Source organism: Podarcis gaigeae (genome assembly GCF_964106915.1).
Source record: "Podarcis gaigeae genome assembly, chromosome: 4".
Classification (NCBI taxonomy): Eukaryota; Metazoa; Chordata; class Lepidosauria; order Squamata; family Lacertidae; genus Podarcis; species Podarcis gaigeae.
This window is the reverse complement of record NC_139677.1, coordinates 101,955,321-101,973,793: the sequence shown is the minus strand read 5'-3', so window position 1 is coordinate 101,973,793 and position 18,473 is coordinate 101,955,321. Positions and strand designations below refer to the sequence as shown.

Genomic DNA, 18,473 nt, shown 5'->3' with positions numbered 1-18,473 from the left:
ATGAAAAGAACCCTCAGATGAGTTGGAAAACCAACAGAATGAGACCAAACAGAGAAAAATCACCTTCCTCCTTACCCAGTGGCCTCTCTCTGGTGTCCAACAGAGGCCTCTCTGCCTCACAGGAATCCAGGTCCATTTCTGAAAAGAGATCCTTTCCCTGAGAAAGAAACAAGGATTCAAAACAGAGAATGGGGAGAAATACTAGAAAGAGAATGACAAAGACTGGAAGGGTGTGAGATCTCATTCCATAGATGCTTTCCTAGAAAATGGATGGGCCATCAGCAGACCATTATGGGATGTTCTCTGTCCTGTTTGGAGCCCCTTGGGAGTATCCAGAGGAAAGTCTCTCTCACCTGCTTTCTCTCCTCTGCCTGACTCAGGAGGAAACCTTCGGCCAGGGCCACCGCCTGGGAACTGGTCTCCGCTCCGCATTCCCTCACCCAGCTCTCCATCTCCGGGGGAAGGACAGCCAGGAACTGCTCCAAGATCACCAGGTCCAGCATCTCAGCTTTCGTGTGCCTTTCCGGCTTCAGCCACTGGTGGCAAAAGTGGTAGAGTCGGCTGCAAACCTCTCGGGGTCCTTTGGCCTCCTGGCAGCAGAACTGCCTCAACTGCTGGCTCTGCACCTCTGAGCGGAGGGTGTCCTCCTCACCCAGGATCTTCTGCACTGGGTTTTCCCAGAATCGCCCACTGCTCCCAGTTTGGTTAGCATGGCCTCTTCCTGCTTTGGGGAGAACTGAGTCTCGCTCATCCATCTGTGCTTTCAGGAAGCCTCTGAAAGATTGGAAGGAACCCTTCTGTCTTCTGCCAACTTCTGCCCTTCTAAATGAGAAGCCGTAGCATATCCTAAAAAGCAAATACATTGTTCTGTTACAGAATTTGTGTGTGAGGAGGGGGAATGGTTCCCTGAGGAAGCATGGATGAGTCTTGCTGGGAACCAGGGCTGGACTGCACCGCGTCTGAGACCGTGAGCTATCTTTTTGAAAAGAAAGAGGAGGAAGAGGAGAAGAAATAAGTCTCTAGCCTTCTAGCCACGCAAAATGTGGAGGCAACTGAAGGGATTTCTGGGAGATTAATCAACCTGGTTTCTCCATCCTTCCAGTCAATGCATGAAGTCAGAACCAACAGACAAGAGAATTGTTTGTATATTGTGAAAAATGGATGCTTGGCTCTAGTGGGGGTCCTCACCTGGGGGTCCTCAGGAGTTGCTCCCCACGCCCACTCCCCTGCTTCTGTCTCCTTTTCTTGTACTTGGACTCTCTGCCACTCTCCAGACAGACTCCTGGGGTGGGGTCCCCTTTTTTTTGCTCGGAGGGCGAGGAATGTATCTGACCAACCCCCTGAGAGCCAAGTGGGAAAAGCCAAAAACATCTCCTTTGAAATTTAGGTGGGTTATTTTTTATTTTAATATTATTATTATTATTACTATTATTATTCTGTTAAATAGCTTGACACACACACAGCGCCATTCATGCCAAGGTTCCTGGAGGCTCAGTGAGTAGAATCATAGAATCATAGAATTGGAAGAGACCACAAGGGCCATCGAGTCCAACCCCCTGCCAAGCAGGAAATACCATCAGAGCACTCCTGACATATGGTTGTCAAGCCTCTGCTTAAAGACCTCCAAGGAAGGAGACTCCACCAAACTCCTTGGCAGCAAATTCCACTGTCGAACAGCTCTTACTGTCAGGAAGTAGCAGCGCCCATTTCCGGCTTCTTTGCCAGCAACAATCCCTTTGGGACAGAGAGGATGTGGTCCTGGGATGCCATGCTCTGGGTGCGAGGGGATTGCTGCAGTGGCCTCCGTGTGGAGCTGCCCTGGGAGACGACTGGGAAACCGGTCCATAATGCAGCAGTCAGACTATGGGCTGGGATCTCTCTCTTTGTTCCTGGCCTTTCTCTCCCACCTTTCCTTCCTTCCTCCACGTGGGGTTTTCTTGGAGGGGGGGCTAGTCCACCTCCTAGTCCAGCTTTGGAAAACCATTTGCACATGTTTCCTCTGTTGTGCAATGAGGCTGAGCGATGTCACACAGAGTTAAAGTCCCAGGGACTCCTTTGTTTAAAGAAGGGAGATATTTTCTGAAAGGGGGGGGGCGGAGGGCCAGATGAGTTTGGGATCCTCTGATCTGCAGGAAGGAGCGCGTGGCAGACCTGGCCCCTCCCGCTTCATCCCCCCCCCCCGCATCCTCCCCTGCTGCAGCCCTGGGTCCCCCCCCTCTCCCCACTGCACCCTCGGGGGGGGGGGGAAGAGAGGAGACTCACCAGATCCCAGGAGGGGACAGCGAGGCAGCCCTTGCAGGAGAGACCCCAAAGCAAGGAAAGGACTGGGGAGGGAGGGAGGGGCCTTGGCTCTGGAGGACCTGCCCCCTCTTGCTTCCTGGCCTCTCTAGGAAGGCAGCTCGCTTCCCTTTAACCCTTGCCAAGCCGAGTCCCTCCAGCTCAGCCCTCTCTCGCTTGGCAGATCCTCAGATTCTTATTATTTTTTATGGATTTAGGGGGGGCAGCTGCCCCCCTGGCTACGCCCATGCCCAAATATCCTTTTGGGGGTGAGGCTCTTGGCTGGACTCTGAGCATCTCCCTCCCTTGGCCAGAAACCAGAGGAAGAGCCTGCAGGGAAAAGGGCTTTGCAGGAGGCAAGGAAGCTCCTCCTAGAATTCCGGAGTGGAGAGATAGGAGGGGATCCCAGGGTCATCTAGTCCAACCCCCAGCAATGCAGGAATCTCAGCTCAAGCATCCATGGCAGATGGCCGCCCGATCTCTGCTTAGAAACCTCCAAGGAAGGAGAGTCCCCCACCTCCCAAGGGAGACCTTTCCCCTGCCCAACTGCTCTTAGATGTCCCTCAAGGAAGCGGGTCCTGAGTTCTAGCCCTGCTGAAACAATCGCACTGGCTACCAAGGAGGAACCAAGTAAATTTCAAAATAAAATCCTATTCTCATCATAAATGAGTAATGCTTTCTCATGCATGCTTTTTATGCTAATAAAATGCTTAATTGCTAATTCAATGGATTGAAAATGGATTGTTGTTATTTTTATGTTTAGGGAAGTTTTAATATTTGATGAACTATTGTATTTTAATATTTTGTTGAAAGTCGCCCAGAGTGGCTGGGGAAACCCAGCCAGATGGGTAGTGTATACATAAATTATTATTATTATTATTATTATTATTATTATTATTATTATTATTATTATTTATTAAATTGATCAGGTGAGTGTTCTCCTTTCGAAAGAAGCAGGTGGAATCTCCATGGTTGCTAATAGCATAACGTTGAAAGGCTAGGCAAATATGGGGAGCCCTAGAGCATCTGCTTGGCATGCAGAATGTCCCAGGGTCAGCCCCTGACATCTCCTACAAGGGCTGGACGAAATCCCTGCCTGAAACTCTGGGGAGAAGCTGCCAGTCAGTGTAGACCAGGGGTCCTCAAACTATGTCCCATGGGCCGAATCCAGCCCCCCAGGGTCGTGAATGTGGCCTGCACGGGGGAAATTTGTAGAATATCTGAAAAGTATATGTGATGAACAAACAACGCTAGTGGGATTTAAAGAGGCTTTGTAAAAGGTAGGGTATTGTTAAACAGAAAGAGTAAAGGTAATATTAAAATGCAATATCAAATTTAGAAAATGTGTAAAAATGGGAAAATACGGATGATTGGCAGAGAAGCTGATGGAAGTCCAAAAAGTTGAAATTTGTAAAAAATGTTTGATATTGGAATTTGTATAATGGAAAAAATTTAATAAAAATTATATATAAAAAAGAAAGAAAGAAAGCATGTCGCCGTCAGCTCAGTCAGTCCCCGCACAGCACTGAGGTAAACGCCACAGGCATGGTGGCTGCTCTACCAATGAAAGGCCAGGGGTTTCGCCTGGGGACGGGAAAGTGTTGTCTTTTGGCTTGAAGAGTGAAGTTGAGGTTCCTTACGTATACTTTAAAGGTGGGAGAAGGAGGTATAGTCCCATTTCTGTGAGTGGAGCAGAGGTCTTTCCACTCCTGTGATTTACATGCTCTGAAAGTTGGGATCTGTTTTGATATTTAAATTTTAAAAGGGTGGAGTGGAACCGGAGATTGACCATCTCCTTAGCCTGGGGAGCCACATTCTGCTTGAAGGAGGCCAGGATTAGCCCCCAAGGCCTGGGATGTCCCTCCTCCCCTGCAGTAGGACTTGGAATCCAGGAGAAAACTCTTGGAATAGCCTTGCCAGGTGCTCAGGGACGGACTCACCTGTCCCCATGTCCTTCTCTTTGCAGATGTGCTGCAAACTGTGTTAAAATGTGAAATCAAGCTTTATTTACAGCGGAAAATAACAAAGAAACATGGCGTGAGCTGTCTTCCACAGCCGTCTCCTCCTCGGTCAGAGTAAAAGAGAAGAAAGGATGGAATTGATTTACAGACTGACTTCCATTCTTACACAGACAGTACAGAAGGTGTAAACGTGGGTATCATGGTACACTAGCAATGGGAGAATGAAATACTGACAGTTTGGCCACCAATTTGGTCCAAGACCAAAGCTGGCATCTCTCATGGTGCCAGGGACTCTGTGGTGGGGGCAGTGGGGGCCGCTTTGGCCCAGACTGGCCCCTGACTCTGAGGCAACTTTCCTCCCGCAGGACCGCCGATGTTACGCCCTCTGTGACAATGGGGAAGAGCGGAATCTAGCGGCCAACAGCATCCCTTCTCTGTTGGCCTTTGCCCAAAGGTTCCCCCATCTCAGAGCAAGTAGCTCTCCCTCATGGATTCAGTCCTTTCAACACTTCCATCTCCCCAAAAGGCTCCCAAGGCTACTCGTCCTCTGCAGTTGATAACAGACCTAACTGAAAAGAACGGCTTTCTCTTCTGGTGACATCAGAGAATTCTAGAAGACATTCACCCTTTCCATAGCATTATGGATGCACAATTCCCAGAGACAAGTTTCTTGGCAAGACAAGGGCCTTTCCTGGCCATAGAGTGTCCTCCTCAGCATCCCCAACGAAGGAGCTGGGTTGCAAGAGCTGCAGCTAATGGGGGGGGGGCTGTCCTCCCCCCTCCCATCTCACCTGGCTGCTAGGTAGAAAAGCAAGACCCAGAGAGAGTTGTGGGAAACCCCGAAACCAGCTTGCTCTGTGCTGGAGCCAAAGCTGTGACTAATAGAGAAGCAAGATCTGTTTGGGTGTTGATGCTGTGAGCCCCTCCGTCCTACACGCAGGTTGTGTATACGAGTAAATAAAACCAGATATCATAAAGACAACACAGTCTCCACTGATTTTCGTTCCAAGGAAACCGAAGATGGGGAAGCCCCTGGGACCCCTAGAATCTCACCCCTCAGAGACTGGGGTAGTTTGCAAATACAAACACACACACAATAATTTGTGCCTGTGTTCCTAATAGATAACTAAGTGTGAAGAGCATGTCATGTGCTTTAGCAACAGCCCTCCTGGAAATAAGGAAATGCAACCCCCATTGCTGGTCAACTCAAAAAAGCAACAAGGGAATCTGCTCTGGTGTCCCATGAGGTCTGCACGGCCCTTAAGTAAGAGGAGCCACTTTTAATAACTGAATTAAAGAAATTTTAACATAATCAATCATTCAAATTACATTTTGCAATTTCAATTAACACCCCCCCTCCGTGTCTTTCTCCAACTTCCCTGACTGGTTTATAACACCTCTGTTTCTTTTGCTTATAAATTTGTATTCCTTATATATTAAAATGAAGATTATAACATTTGTCTCTTCTTCTCATTTTTACCTCATAATTGTATTTTCTGTTTGTATTTGTCCACTGTAAGTGTATCACTCAAATCCTGCCAGTGAGTTCATTTCTACGCATTGTTTCTGTATATACATCTTAAAAGGTTCCCAGTCTTTTAAAAAGTCATTATAGTCCTTATCTTTAAGTCTCTGTTAGCTTCACCATTTCAGTGTATTCCATCAACGTTTCTTGCCAGTGTTCTTTCGCTGGTATTTCGTCGCTTTTCCATCTTTGAGCTAGTAAAATTCTGGCCACTGTTGTCACATACATGAATGTATTTCTCTTATCTTTTTAGTAAATCATGCCCTAAAATACCTAATAAAAACACTTCTGGTCTTTTAACAAAGATTATCTTAAACATTTTTTTTCCATTTCATTATAGATCATCTCCCAATAGGTGGAGCCAGGTGGGCCCAGGTCCAGGTGAGGGGGGGGGTTGACATGGTGACAAGGACCACAGACTTGCAGGCGGCCATTTTGGGTTAGCAGTGAGGCGAGTGGAGGAGAGGAGGAGGAGGAGGAGTTTGGATTTGATATCCCGCCTTTCACTCCCTTTGAGGAGTTTCAAAGCGGCTCACATTCTCCTTTCCCTTCCTCCCCCACAACAAACACTCTGTGAGGTGAGTGGGGCTGAGAGACTTCAGAGAAGTGTGACCAGCCCAAGGTCACCCAGCAGCTGCAGGTGGAGGAGCAGGGAAGCGAACCCGGTTCCCCAGATTACGAGACTACCGCTCTTAACCACTACACCACACTGGCAGTGAGAGAGCAGTTGGTGGCAGTTGACGGAGGACAAGGCGAGGCAATCAGTGGATTCTTGTTTTCTCAGTTTCTTATTTCATTTATTACTTGTTTTTCTCTTCTTGAAGATGTGCCACAGGCTTTCTTCATCCAGCAATGGTGAGTATTGGAGGAAACAAGAGTAGGGAGAGTATAGCTGTCAACTTTTCCCTTTTTTAAAGGGAAATTCCCTTATTCTGAATAGGATTCCTCGCAAGAAAAGGGAAAAGTTGACAGCTATGAGGGAGAGGATCCCAAAGACCTGCTCCCCGCTGGGAGGAACTGACAGCCTGACTTTTGCTGGAGCCAGAACAAGATCTCTTGCTCCAGGTGACAGAGCTGCTAGGCAGCTGCCCTGAGAGGCCTCCACGCCCTTCAGGTGTCCAAGCACCGGACAGTGGAGGCCATTCTGGGGAGGGACCCCCATGGGGAAGTGGGGGAGGGAGGGGCTTTGGGGAAGGGGTTGTCCATTTGCTGGAGAGGAGGACAGGTTCATGTATCCTGTTTGAAAGGGAAATCATCTTAGGGACTTCCTGTGAAATTCTGGGTCAGGAATGCGGTTCCTACAATGGAGGCATGTGCAACACTACTACACTGTGGAACTGTAGCAGGCTGCAATTTGGACTTTATGAACATATGTGGAACAGAAACTAGCAGACACTTGGTCTTTATGAATGAACTGATTTATTGCACTTTATGTGTTGTTTATGTGCAAGATAAACATTTGATATTGTGATAAGAATATATAGAAGAGTATTGTTTATGTGAATCCACAGCCGGTTACGTCTCGTGTTTGTCAATTCTATCTCATGTAACGCAAGGTTTGATGTTGTTTTGCAAATTCCTAGAATGGAATCTTGGAAGTTGGACGTCCCTTCTATAATGCATAGGTAAAGGTAAAGGGACTCCTGACCATTAGGTCCAGTCATGGCCGACTCTGGGGTTGCGGCGCTCATCTTGCTTTATTGACCGAGGGAGCCGGCGTACAGCTTCCGGGTCATGTGGCCAGCATGATTAAGCCGCTTCTGGCGAACCAGAGCAGCGCACAGAAACGGAAGGCGAAGGGGTAGATTTAAGAGACCAAATTCCCAACGGCATAAAACCTCTTCCGTCAGTTTAAAATCCACTTTCCCAGTTTGATGTCCTAAGACATATATCTCATTCAGCCCACATTTTACCAGCTTCCTCACATAAATCTCACAGAGGACTTTGTCAAAAGCCTCACTGAAATCAAGATGCACAATTTCCACAGCAGTCCCCTGATCAACAAAGTTTGTAACTCCATCCAAAAAAAGAAAAGGAGAGATTTCTCTGGCTTGACTCGTTTTTGAGAAAGCCATGCTTTCATCCTGTATGTTGTAAAATCTCCAGATGAAGGGTGAATAAATTTTAAAAATAATAAAAGAGGATATTGACATGTGCAAAGGAAGATTTATGCATTTATTTAATTTGTAAACCAACCAACCCAGTGGTGCCAACTTGAATAAAATATTGGTGGGGGGGCCAGGTAAGGCCCGCCTTGCACAATCAATCACATGATGCATGCACACCATTTGAATGGCAATGCCTATAATGGCAGTAACCTTTAAAAAAAGTAATGTTTTGAGACCATACTTCAATTTCCCAGCAGCTCCCCTTGCCCTGGAGAACACTTCTAGCATTTCACATCCTCTACCTGTGGCATTGTTCAGCAGTGGGGACCTCTTCACACCGGATGTCCATTTGCTATGGCCCTTTCCAGGTTTTTGCCTGCTCATTGTGTTTGTCTTTCATTTGTTCTCCTATGTGTGTTGCCAGTAGAAGCCACAATTCTGTGGGTACTCTAGGTGGCGCAGAAAGCACCTAGAAGCTCCCTAGAGGTTGAAGTGCCGATCAAACGTCAGTTTTGCGCTCTATAAAGTTCAATTAGCAGTACTGGGAGTTGTTCAGATTCTGGGGCAGTGCTTTTGTCCAGCAGAGGGTGTCACAGGGCCAGCCTACTTTCCCTTTAAAGCAAACTTGGGTCTCCAGCTGCTTTTGGATTACAAGTCCCATCACCCCTAGCTAGCAGGACCAATGGGGAGTGATGATGGGAACTGTAGTCCGCAAAACTTTTGCGTTTTGCCCATAAAGATGGGACCTGTCCACAGGGTCCCCGGATGTTTGACGGTCTATTGATCCCTGTGCCACCACTGTGATCACTTCCCAGTTGCCACCAACCCATTTCTCTCGGCTACACACTGAGTCCAGACAGTTGTTAAAATTAAACCAAATAAACAAGTTTATTTTATAAGCACTAACAAGTTTATGGTTTCAGATAATTTTTCTTGTCAGTTTCTTAACCTTAGTTTCTTTACCGGCCTATACCTTCCTAATACCTTCTGATTATCCCAACTGACTCCTCTTAACAGATTCTCTCACTCTCTCATATCAGACTAGCCCAACCCACAGACTTATGCTCCCTCCTTCTCTAACTCCAGACTCACCTCTTAACGACACTAACTCCTCCCCTTGGGTTCCTATTGGTTAATCATTTTATACTTAGTTAACCCTTTCCTTATGACCCAGTATGATGTCACACGCCTAGGAGGGCAAACCCCACAGGCCTCCTTAAATATTTTAGGGGGGGGGGAGATGCCTAGGTCTTTAAGCATTGGCGCCTATTCCTATACCTACAGGTCTCAGGATGGTTACAACATACAAACACAAAACGCCACATGTTTAAAAGGCATTAGATGTCAATCAGCCAAACACCAGTTAATAAAGGTGTGGATTTCTTGGCTCCTAAAGCTATATAATGGTTTTCCCGACCTTTGTATGGATTCTTTTATGGGAAGTAAGTTTGTCCTTCTTACTGAAGCTCTTTTCACATTCCACACACTGATAGGGTTTCTCCCCTGTATGAACTCTTTGATGGCAAGTGAGTTGATCCTTCCTCCTGAAGCTCTTTCCACATTCCACACACTGATAGGGTTTCTCGCCTGTATGAACTCTTTGATGGCAAGTGAGATGGGAGCTCTGACTGAAGCTCTTTCCACATTCCACACATTCATAGGGTTTCTCCCCTGTATGAATCCTTTGATGAAATGTGAGAATGTCCTTCTTCCTGAAGCTCTTTCCACATTCCACACATTCATAGGGTTTCTCCCCTGTATGAATTCTTTGATGGGAAGTGAGACTCTGGCTGTGACTAAAGCTCTTTCCACATTCCATGCACCGATAGGGTTTCTCCCCTGTATGAATTCTTTGATGGGAAGTGAGAAGGGAGCTCTTCCTGAAGCTCTTTCCACATTCCACACATTCATAGGGTTTCTCCCCTGTATGAATCCTTTGATGAAATGTGAGAATGTCCTTCTTCCTGAAGCTCTTTCCACATTCCACACACTGATAGGGTTTCTCGCCTGTATGAACTCTTTGATGGCAAGTGAGATGGGAGCTCTGACTGAAGCTCTTTCCACATTCCACACATTCATAGGGTTTCTCCCCTGTATGAATTCTTTGATGGGAAGTGAGACTCTGGCTGTGACTAAAGCTCTTTCCACATTCCATGCACTGATAGCGTTTCTCCCCTGTATGAATTCTTTGATGGGAAGTGAGAGAGGAGCTACATGTGAAGCTCTTTCCACATTCCACACATTCATAGGGTTTCTCGCCTGTATGAACTCTTTGATGGCAAGTGAGATGGGAGCTGTTCCTGAAGCTCTTTCCACATTCCACACATTCATAGCGTTTCTCCCCTGTATGAATTCTTTGATGGGAAGTGAGAGAGGAGCTACATGTGAAGCTCTTTCCACATTCCACACATTCATAGGGTTTCTCCCCTGTATGAACTCTTTGATGGCAAGTGAGATGGGAGCTCTGACTGAAGCTCTTTCCACATTCCACACATTCATAGGGTTTCTCCCCTGTATGAATTCTTTGATGGGAAGTGAGACTCTTGCTGTGACTAAAGCTCTTTCCACATTCCATGCACCGATAGGGTTTCTCCCCTGTATGAATTCTTTGATGGGAAGTGAGAAGGGAGCTCTTCCTGAAGCTCTTTCCACATTCCACACATTCATAGGGTTTCTCCCCTGTATGAATCCTTTGATGAAATGTGAGAATGTCCTTCGTCCTGAAGCTCTTTCCACATTCCACACACTGATAGGGTTTCTCCCCTGTATGAATTCTTTGATGGGAAGTGAGAGACGAACTCTGATTGAAGCTCTTTCCACATTCCACACACTGATAGGGTTTCTCCCCTGTATGAATTCTCTGATGCTTAGTGAGATTGGAGCTCTTCCTGAAGCTCTTTCCACATTCCACACATTCATAGGGTTTCTCCCCTGTATGAATTCTTTGATGGGAAGTGAGAGAGGAGCTACATGTGAAGCTCTTTCCACATTCCACACATTCATAGGGTTTCTCCCCTGTATGAATTCTTTGATGGCAAGTGAGATGGGAGCTCTGACTGAAGCTCTTTCCACATTCCATACACTGATAGGGTTTCTCCCCTATATGAATTCGCTTATGGGAGGTGAGACTGGAGCTGTGACTGAAGCTCTTTCCACATTCAACACACTGATAGGGTTTCTCCCCTGTATGAATTCTTTGATGGGAAGCAAGACTGTCCTTCTTACTGAAGCTCTTTCCACATTCCACACACTGATATGGTTTCTTTCCAATGAGATTTTGTTGATGGGAAATGGAATGGGAGCTCTGACTGCAGCTTTCTCCACACTCTAAATTTTTACGTGGCTTCTCCTCTCTGGGGATTTTATCTTGGTCACCTTTGTTCTCGATTTCCGATTCATTACAATCTGCAATGGAGACAAAAAGGGGTTAGACACTCATGAACAAATGGAGAAGAACTGAAGGGAGCTCGGGGGGGGGGTGTTCATTACCTGTGTTGTTTGTCATTAACCAACATATTTATTATGAGATTCTGATGTGTTGTTGAATGTTGCTTTGTTTGATATACGGTAGTGGTCAAAATTGCAGAAGCCTTTTGGAGAAAAGTGCATTTCAGAGGTTTGATGGCTCAAAACTCTGCTTCTTTTGGAGTACTATCATAAAATTATATATCAATGGAAAGTTAATTTTATTAAGAATGCAATTCAACAAAGTTTGTTTAATTATCCATATTCTATGAAACATTATAGCCAAATAACCAGAAAAAGGAAGCACAACTTGCTTAGGTTGACTTTTGTTGGTGTGTTACGTGATTGCTAATAAGTTGGTTGGTTTTCTGTCTTCTTTCATTTAGTGAGGTTGAAAAACATAATAAAATTATAGAAATGGCACAAAGAGTTCACTGGTCACCCAGAAAGCGATGTAAAATTGTACTATTAAGTGAACAGGGCTACAGTTATGAAGAAATTAGAAGAAAGATTGGGGAAAACTTACCGTATTTTTCGCACCATAGAACGCACTTTTCCCCCTCCAAAAATGAAGGGGAAATGTGTGTGCGTCCTATGGTGCGAATGCAGGCTTTCGCTGAAGCCTGGAGAGTGAGAGGGGTCGGTGCGCACAGACCCCTCACGCTCTCCAGGCTTCGCACACCTCTCCGCAAGCAGCGGTAGCACTCCCGCTGCTTGCGGAGAGTTGCCAGCATGCCGAAGCCTGCGCGCACTGAGCTCAGCGCGCCCAGGCTTCACGGACCTCTCCGCAAGCAGCGGGAGCGCTCCCCCTGCTTGCGGAGACTTGCCTGCATGTTGAAGCCTGCGCGCGCTGAGCTCAGCGCGCCCAGGCTTTGCGGACCTCTCCGCAAGCAGCGGGAGTGCTCCCACGGCTTGCAGAGAGCTGCCTGTTTGGGGGCTGGGGTCGGGGGGGAAATAATTTCCCCCCCTTTATTTCCCCCCAAAAAAACTGGGTGCGCCCTATGGTGCGAAAAATACGGTAAACAAAGCTGGCATTTCTATATTTTGGAAGAGCTATAAGGAGACTCAGTGACCATGAAATCATACCGTTAAAGGGAAGAAAAGGTGCACAAAGGCAAGTGACGATTGAAGAATGGAGAGACTGTGACAGAAAAATATCATCTGGGTGTATACAAGATTACATGGCGCAATGCAATGTGAAGTTGAGTGCAAGGACTGGTCTAAATGTTAGAGTTCTAAGGAAAAAGCCATTGTTATCTCTCAAGCAAAGCTTGAAAAGATAGAAGAAGAAGAAGTAGAAGAAGAAGAAGAAGAAGAGGAGGAGGAGGAGTTTGGATTTGATATCCCACCTTTCACTCCCCTTCAGGAGTCTCAAAGCGGCTAACAATCTCCTTTCCCTTCCTCCCCCACAACAAACACTCTGTGAGGTGAGTGGGGCTGAGAGACTTCAAAGAAGTGTGACTGGCCCAAGGTCACCCAGCAGCTGCATGTGGAGGAGTTCCGGTTCACCAGATTACGAGTCTACCGCTCTTAACCACTGCACCACGCCATGACTAAACCCTTGTTAAGTGGACTGTGGAACAATGGGACAGTGTTATTTGGAGGGATGAGACCCAAATCTCCTTGCTTGGTAGTGATGGCATGAAATACGTGAGGAGAAGAATCAGAGAAGATTTACATCCTACTTGCATTACATCGACCGTGAAACACCCAGATAGTGTGATGATCTGGGGTTGTACGGCAGCAAAAGGTGTGGGCAGAATTTGCGTCATTAATGGGAATGTAAATGCCCCAAAACACATAAATGAAATACTTTAGCCAAATTGAAGCCTTCCGCAGGTGATCTTTTCCCTGATACTGAAGCATATATCTATCTATCTATCTGTCTGTCTGTCTGTCTGTCTATCTATCTATCTATCTATCTATCTATCTTTCTATCTATCTATCATCTATCTATCTATTTTTCTATTTCAACAAGATTCAGCTCCATGTCATGTTGCTGCTGTGTGCAAACGGTGCTTTCAAGATAATCCTATTCCACTACCAGAATGTCTTGGGAATAGCTCAAACTTTAACCCAATCGGAATTCTATGGGGCCGACTAAAGAAACTTGTTAATCAAAGGCAACCCAGCAATAAAGCCCAATTAAAAGAGGCAATAATTCAGTCTTGGTTTCACATTCTCACAGCTGCAGAACTAAAAAATTCATGGGAAGGCCTTGTAAGGCCGTAATGAAAGCTAATGGTTACCAAAGGTTTCACGTTTTTTCACAAAAGGTTTCCACAATTTTGACCACCAGTGTAAGTTGTTCATTTTAAGTTAATGTTCTTTTTATATGGGATCAGAATATTATTATTTCTGTTTCATGTTTATATATGTGTTGGAAGCCGCCCAGAGTGGCTGGGGCAACCCCAGGTGCCAGATGGGCAGGGTAGAAATAAATTGTCAGCTTTGTTCCGGAGCTGACAGAGGCTGGAATGTATGAAAGCAGGCAAAGAGAGATAAGGACACTGGAATGTGAGCTGGAAGGTGAGAGGGAGGAGGGGCAGCCGAGTGGCAGAGCTTCAGAGAACAGAGAGCAGGCAGCAGATAGCAAAGATCCACAAAATACCAATCTTAGCTCAGAGACAGAAGGGGAGAGGCCAGGAATAGCTAGCCCCAAAACTCGAAGGCGCAAAAAGGTCAGTGAGAGGAGGGGAAAGAGCAGAAGTGAAAGGTTTTTTTCCCCCTCTTGGAAGAGGAAGGGGCGGAATTTAGACTTGGCAACTGCAAACTTGGAAGTCAGACACGGAGTGAAGGAGCTCCGGGGTGATTTATGTGTTTGAGCAATAAACCTGAGATAATTACTGCCGGTGTCTCGCTTCTGTGGGAGAGCCAAACCATTACAAAAAAATATTATTATTACTACAGTGGTACCTGCTCTGGAAAAGCTTAGGTTTGTAAACCGAAGTACCACTTTATCATCATCCTCATCACTGCTACTACTACCTGAGATTTCATAAGCCTAGCTCTTCTCTGGGATGGATTTTGTTTGGCCCAGTCATGGCATCCCCTCCATCTCCAATGTCAGTCCTTGTTATGGCTTGGTCTCTCCCACAAAAGTGATACGACTCTGCCTGTTAATAATTTCAGATTTATTGCTAAAACAACAAACTTGGACGGAGCTCCTCTACGCATCGTTCTCCCCACAAGATGGAGTTGCCCAGACTGAGCTACACCCCCTTCCCCAGCACGGAAGCCCCCACCTTCTCTTCCAGTATCTTTCCTTCTCTTCCAGTATCTTTTGCCTGTCTCGACCAGTTTTCAGACCTCTGAGATTAGGCAGAGAATGCTGCCTGCATTCCAGCGTCTGACTCACTCCTGTAGCTCTCACACAGCTGTCTGTCACTCTGTCTCTCTTTTTCTTCTCCCCTTTGTTCAGAGCTCAGATGACAGTTCCTCTCCCCCTCCTCTCGGCCTTCCGCTGCTAACTCTCCTCTCCCTAGGCCTGCTTCTTCTCTGGCTGGCAGCACCTGAGCTTCGCTGCCAGTCGTCTCTTTGGTCAACCCAAGACTGACAGGAGCAAAAACAAAAACCTGAAGCTACTCAGCTTTCCTAACAATTCTGAAGCTGACATTGAAAATGGCCTGGGAAGTTCAGACCAACCCAATTGTGGTAGAAAAAGGAGTAATTTGGGGAAGATTGTTCAAAGAAAAAACGGTAATTTACTCTTTATTGTGGGGGTGTTAATTTCCCAGGTGTTATAGGGGGCGCTGTTGAGCTCTGTAAAAATTTATGAGGTTGGTTCCATAGAGGTATTTTTTGAATTTCCAGGCAGATATGACAATCCCACAGGGAGCCTTACCAAGAGAGGCCACGATCCCACGATTCTCCTCCATGACGTCCTTATGCAGAGCTCTCTGGTCAGGATCCAGCAACGCCCACTCCTCGTCCGTGAAACAAACAGTGACATCTTCAAAGCACACTGGACCCTAAAAGAAAAAGGGAAATGTCCTCCTCTTAGACAGCAGAAATATGATTTGCTACACAATGCTCTGTTGTTTCCTTCCTGTTAATTGTGTTGTTTCAATAGGATTGCTTTGCTGCACTTTTTAATTATGGGTGCTTATTTTATTCTGCATTTTAATTATGGGTATTTGTCTTTGTGGGCGGCTTCCAACAAAACACTAAAATACAATAAGCTATTAAACATTAAAAACTTCCCTGAACAGGGCTGCCTTTAGATGTCTTATAAAAGTTTGGTAGTTATTTTTCTCTTTGACATCTGGTGGGAGGGCGTGTCACAGGGCGGGTGCCACTAACGAGAAGGCCCTCTACCTGGTTCCCTGTAACTTGGCTTTTCGCAGCGAGGGAACCACCAGAAGGCCCTCGGCGCTGAACCTCAGGGTCTGGGCAGAACGATGGAGGTGGAGACGCTCCTTCAGGTATACTGGACCGAGGCCTTTTAGGGCTTTAAAGGTCAGCACCAACACTTTGAATTCTGCTCAGAAATGTACTGGGAGCCAATGTAGGTCTTTCAGGACCGGTGTTATATGGTCTCGGCAGCCACTCCCAGTCATCAGTCTAGCTGCGCATTTTGGATTAGTTGTAGTTTCCGGGTCACCTTCAAAGATAGCCCCACATAGAGAGCATTGCAGTACTCCAAGCGAGAGATAACCAGAGCATGCACCACTCTGGTGAGACAGTCTGCGGGCAGATAGAGTCTCAGCCTGCGTAACAGATGGAGCTGATAAACAGCTGCCCTGGACACACAATTGACCTGTGCCTCCATGGACAGCTGCGAGTGCAGAATGACTCCCAGGCTGCGCACCTGGTCCTTCAAGGACACAGTTACCCCATTCAGGACCAGGGAGTCCCCCACACCTGCCCACCTCCTGTCCCCCAAAAACTGTACTTCTCTCTTGTCAGGATTCAATCTCAATCTGTTAGCCGCCATCCATCCTCCAACAGCCTCCAGACACTCACACAGGACTTTCACCTCCTTCAGTGGTTCTGATTTGAAAGAGAGGTACAGCTGGATATCATCCCCACCACCACCTTCTGAACACGGCCCAGGAGGAAGGAGCGGAACTACTGTATGACAGTGCCCCCAGCTCCCAGCCCCTCAAGATGGTCCAGAAGGATGTTATGGTTGATGGTATCAAACGCTCCTGAGAGATCCAGCAGAACTAGGAAACAGCTCTCAACTTTGTTCCTAGCCCGCCGGAGATCATCGACCAGTGCGGCCAAGGCAGTTTCAGTCCCGTGATGAGGCCTGAATCCCGACTGGAAGGGATCCAAATGCTCCACTTCTTCCAGGCGTGCCTGGAGTTGTTCAGCAACCACTCGCTCAATCACCTTGCCCAAGTATGGAAGATTTGAGACTGGGTGATAGTTAGCCATATTTTCAGCATCTAAAGATGGTTTTTTAAGAAGCGGTTTAATGACCGCCTCTTTCAGCGGGTCTCGGAAGGCTCCCTCACAGAGAGAAGCATTCACGACCCCGCGAAGCCCATCGCCCAACCCTTCCCGGCTAGCTTTTCTAAGCCAGGATGGGCAAGGATCAAGGAGACAGGTGGTTGGTTTCACTCATCCAAGCAGCCTGTCCACATCCTCGGAGGTAACAGATTGGAATTGATCCCACACAACTTGACTAGACAGGGCTCTAGCACTCTCCTGCTCCGGCCCTACTCCCATGGTGGAGTCTACCTCTTCCCGAATCTGAGCGACTTTATCTGCAAAAAAAAGATAATGTGGCCCATACTGGGCCCCAATGTAGCAGGTGATTCCGCTAAATTGCAAACCACCTTAAAAAGTCTCCTGCTGTTGTTTTCTGCAGATGCAACAGAGGCGGCAAAGAAAGTCTTCTTCGCCGTTGCTAACGCCACTTGGTAGGCTCGGCATTCAGTTCTAACCCGTGTCCGGTCAGCTTCAGAATGAGTTATCTGCCACCAGCGCTCTAGCCGTCTCAGCGATTGTTTCATTGCCCTCAGATCCATGGAAAACCACAGGGCTATCAGGGCTCCATGTAATCGGAGAGGGCGCTTTGGAGCCAAACAGTCAATAGTCCTGGGCCACCAGGGAATCAGCTGAAAGGCCATCAACATGGGATAAAGCTGTCAGCATCGCCCTTGAGCCAGTGTACCAACTGGACTCATGCACTTCAAGCCCGACTGGGCTAGGCGAGCTGGGTAGCACTGCCAGAGACCACCTTTCTCACAGGGACAGGTCACAGTGCTGTGGACTCACAGCTTAGAGCTGAGAGCACAGGATTCGCTTCCACAATTATACAGTCGTTGCACAGCAGCGTTTTGCAGAGTCTTGCAGAGTATAAACCACTCGGAGAGCAGCTCTGTAGAGTATCTTCCTTTTATTCTATAACTACAGCTATGATACAAAACTATATACAGAGCTAAATAGTCTGAGCATAAATCAATGCTACTTTGAGTGCCTGCAGCTGCTCTTAGCAGCAACCTTATCCCTAAACACGATCTCTAGCACTCACTCTCTCTCCGACACACTGACTGACTCTCTCACACACACACATGTGGTGCTGGGCAGAATAAGTAGATAGCAGGACACGCCTCCTCCTCTCTGTAGAATCAGCAGGCTCCTCAGGAGATTCTTGGATATGGAAGGGGTGAAATCTCCTCATCCTCCCCCATTTCATCCGAACATTTCAAGAATCTTTAACATAACTGCAATTTGCACACACACTCCAAAAGTTGTTCTCTGCTTACAACCTTGGTAACATATTTGCAGGTATCTCTCTCCCCCCTTATCTAAGACACTTTTATCACATCATTAAACAGTTACTACAATCACTCTGTGTCTATTAGGAAAGAGTTAAAACATAAACCTCAACCTGTAATTTACACAAAATACACATTGTGAATACACAAATGAATAAGCAGTTTCTGGAAAAATCTTCACACACATTTCTTTCTCTCAGATACAAATTGACATTTCTAATTAGGCAGATTTGAACAAACCACTTTAAACACATGCTTGCTCCTTCAATCCTGATCCTTCAAATGTCAGGTAAGGAAATAAATGAAGCGTTTTGTGCTACTACTCTCAGCACATTTCATGCTAGGTTTAAAAACCCCACCAGAGTTGCATGTGCCCGCAGCCTTAGCAAACTCTTCAGAAAACCTT

General features: G+C 46.6%; 2 protein-coding genes and 1 long non-coding RNA gene across 3 annotated transcripts in view; 1 reads left to right on the top strand and 2 right to left on the bottom strand.

The window, feature by feature from the left end:
- The window catches only part of LOC310843355 (uncharacterized protein), a 51,396-nt gene extending 49,071 nt beyond the window's left edge, over window positions 1–2,325 (bottom strand). Inside the window, exons 1-3 of the mRNA XM_083736615.1 lie at window positions 2,263–2,325; window positions 354–846; window positions 76–157 (exon numbers count right to left, since the gene is read on the bottom strand). Of these exons, the coding sequence (XP_083592741.1) occupies window positions 76–157; window positions 354–755 (484 nt within the window). The 5' untranslated portion in view covers window positions 756–846; window positions 2,263–2,325. The remainder of the gene's footprint in view (window positions 1–75; window positions 158–353; window positions 847–2,262) is intronic.
- Window positions 1–18,473, top strand: part of LOC310843952 — a 197,690-nt gene that overhangs the window by 67,966 nt on the left and 111,251 nt on the right. The window lies entirely within an intron of this gene.
- LOC310843286 (uncharacterized protein) overlaps window positions 8,735–18,473 on the bottom strand; it is a 102,011-nt gene continuing 92,272 nt past the window's right edge. Inside the window, exons 5-6 of the mRNA XM_083736365.1 lie at window positions 15,181–15,307; window positions 8,735–11,276 (exon numbers count right to left, since the gene is read on the bottom strand). Of these exons, the coding sequence (XP_083592491.1) occupies window positions 9,268–11,276; window positions 15,181–15,307 (2,136 nt within the window). The 3' untranslated portion in view covers window positions 8,735–9,267. The remainder of the gene's footprint in view (window positions 11,277–15,180; window positions 15,308–18,473) is intronic.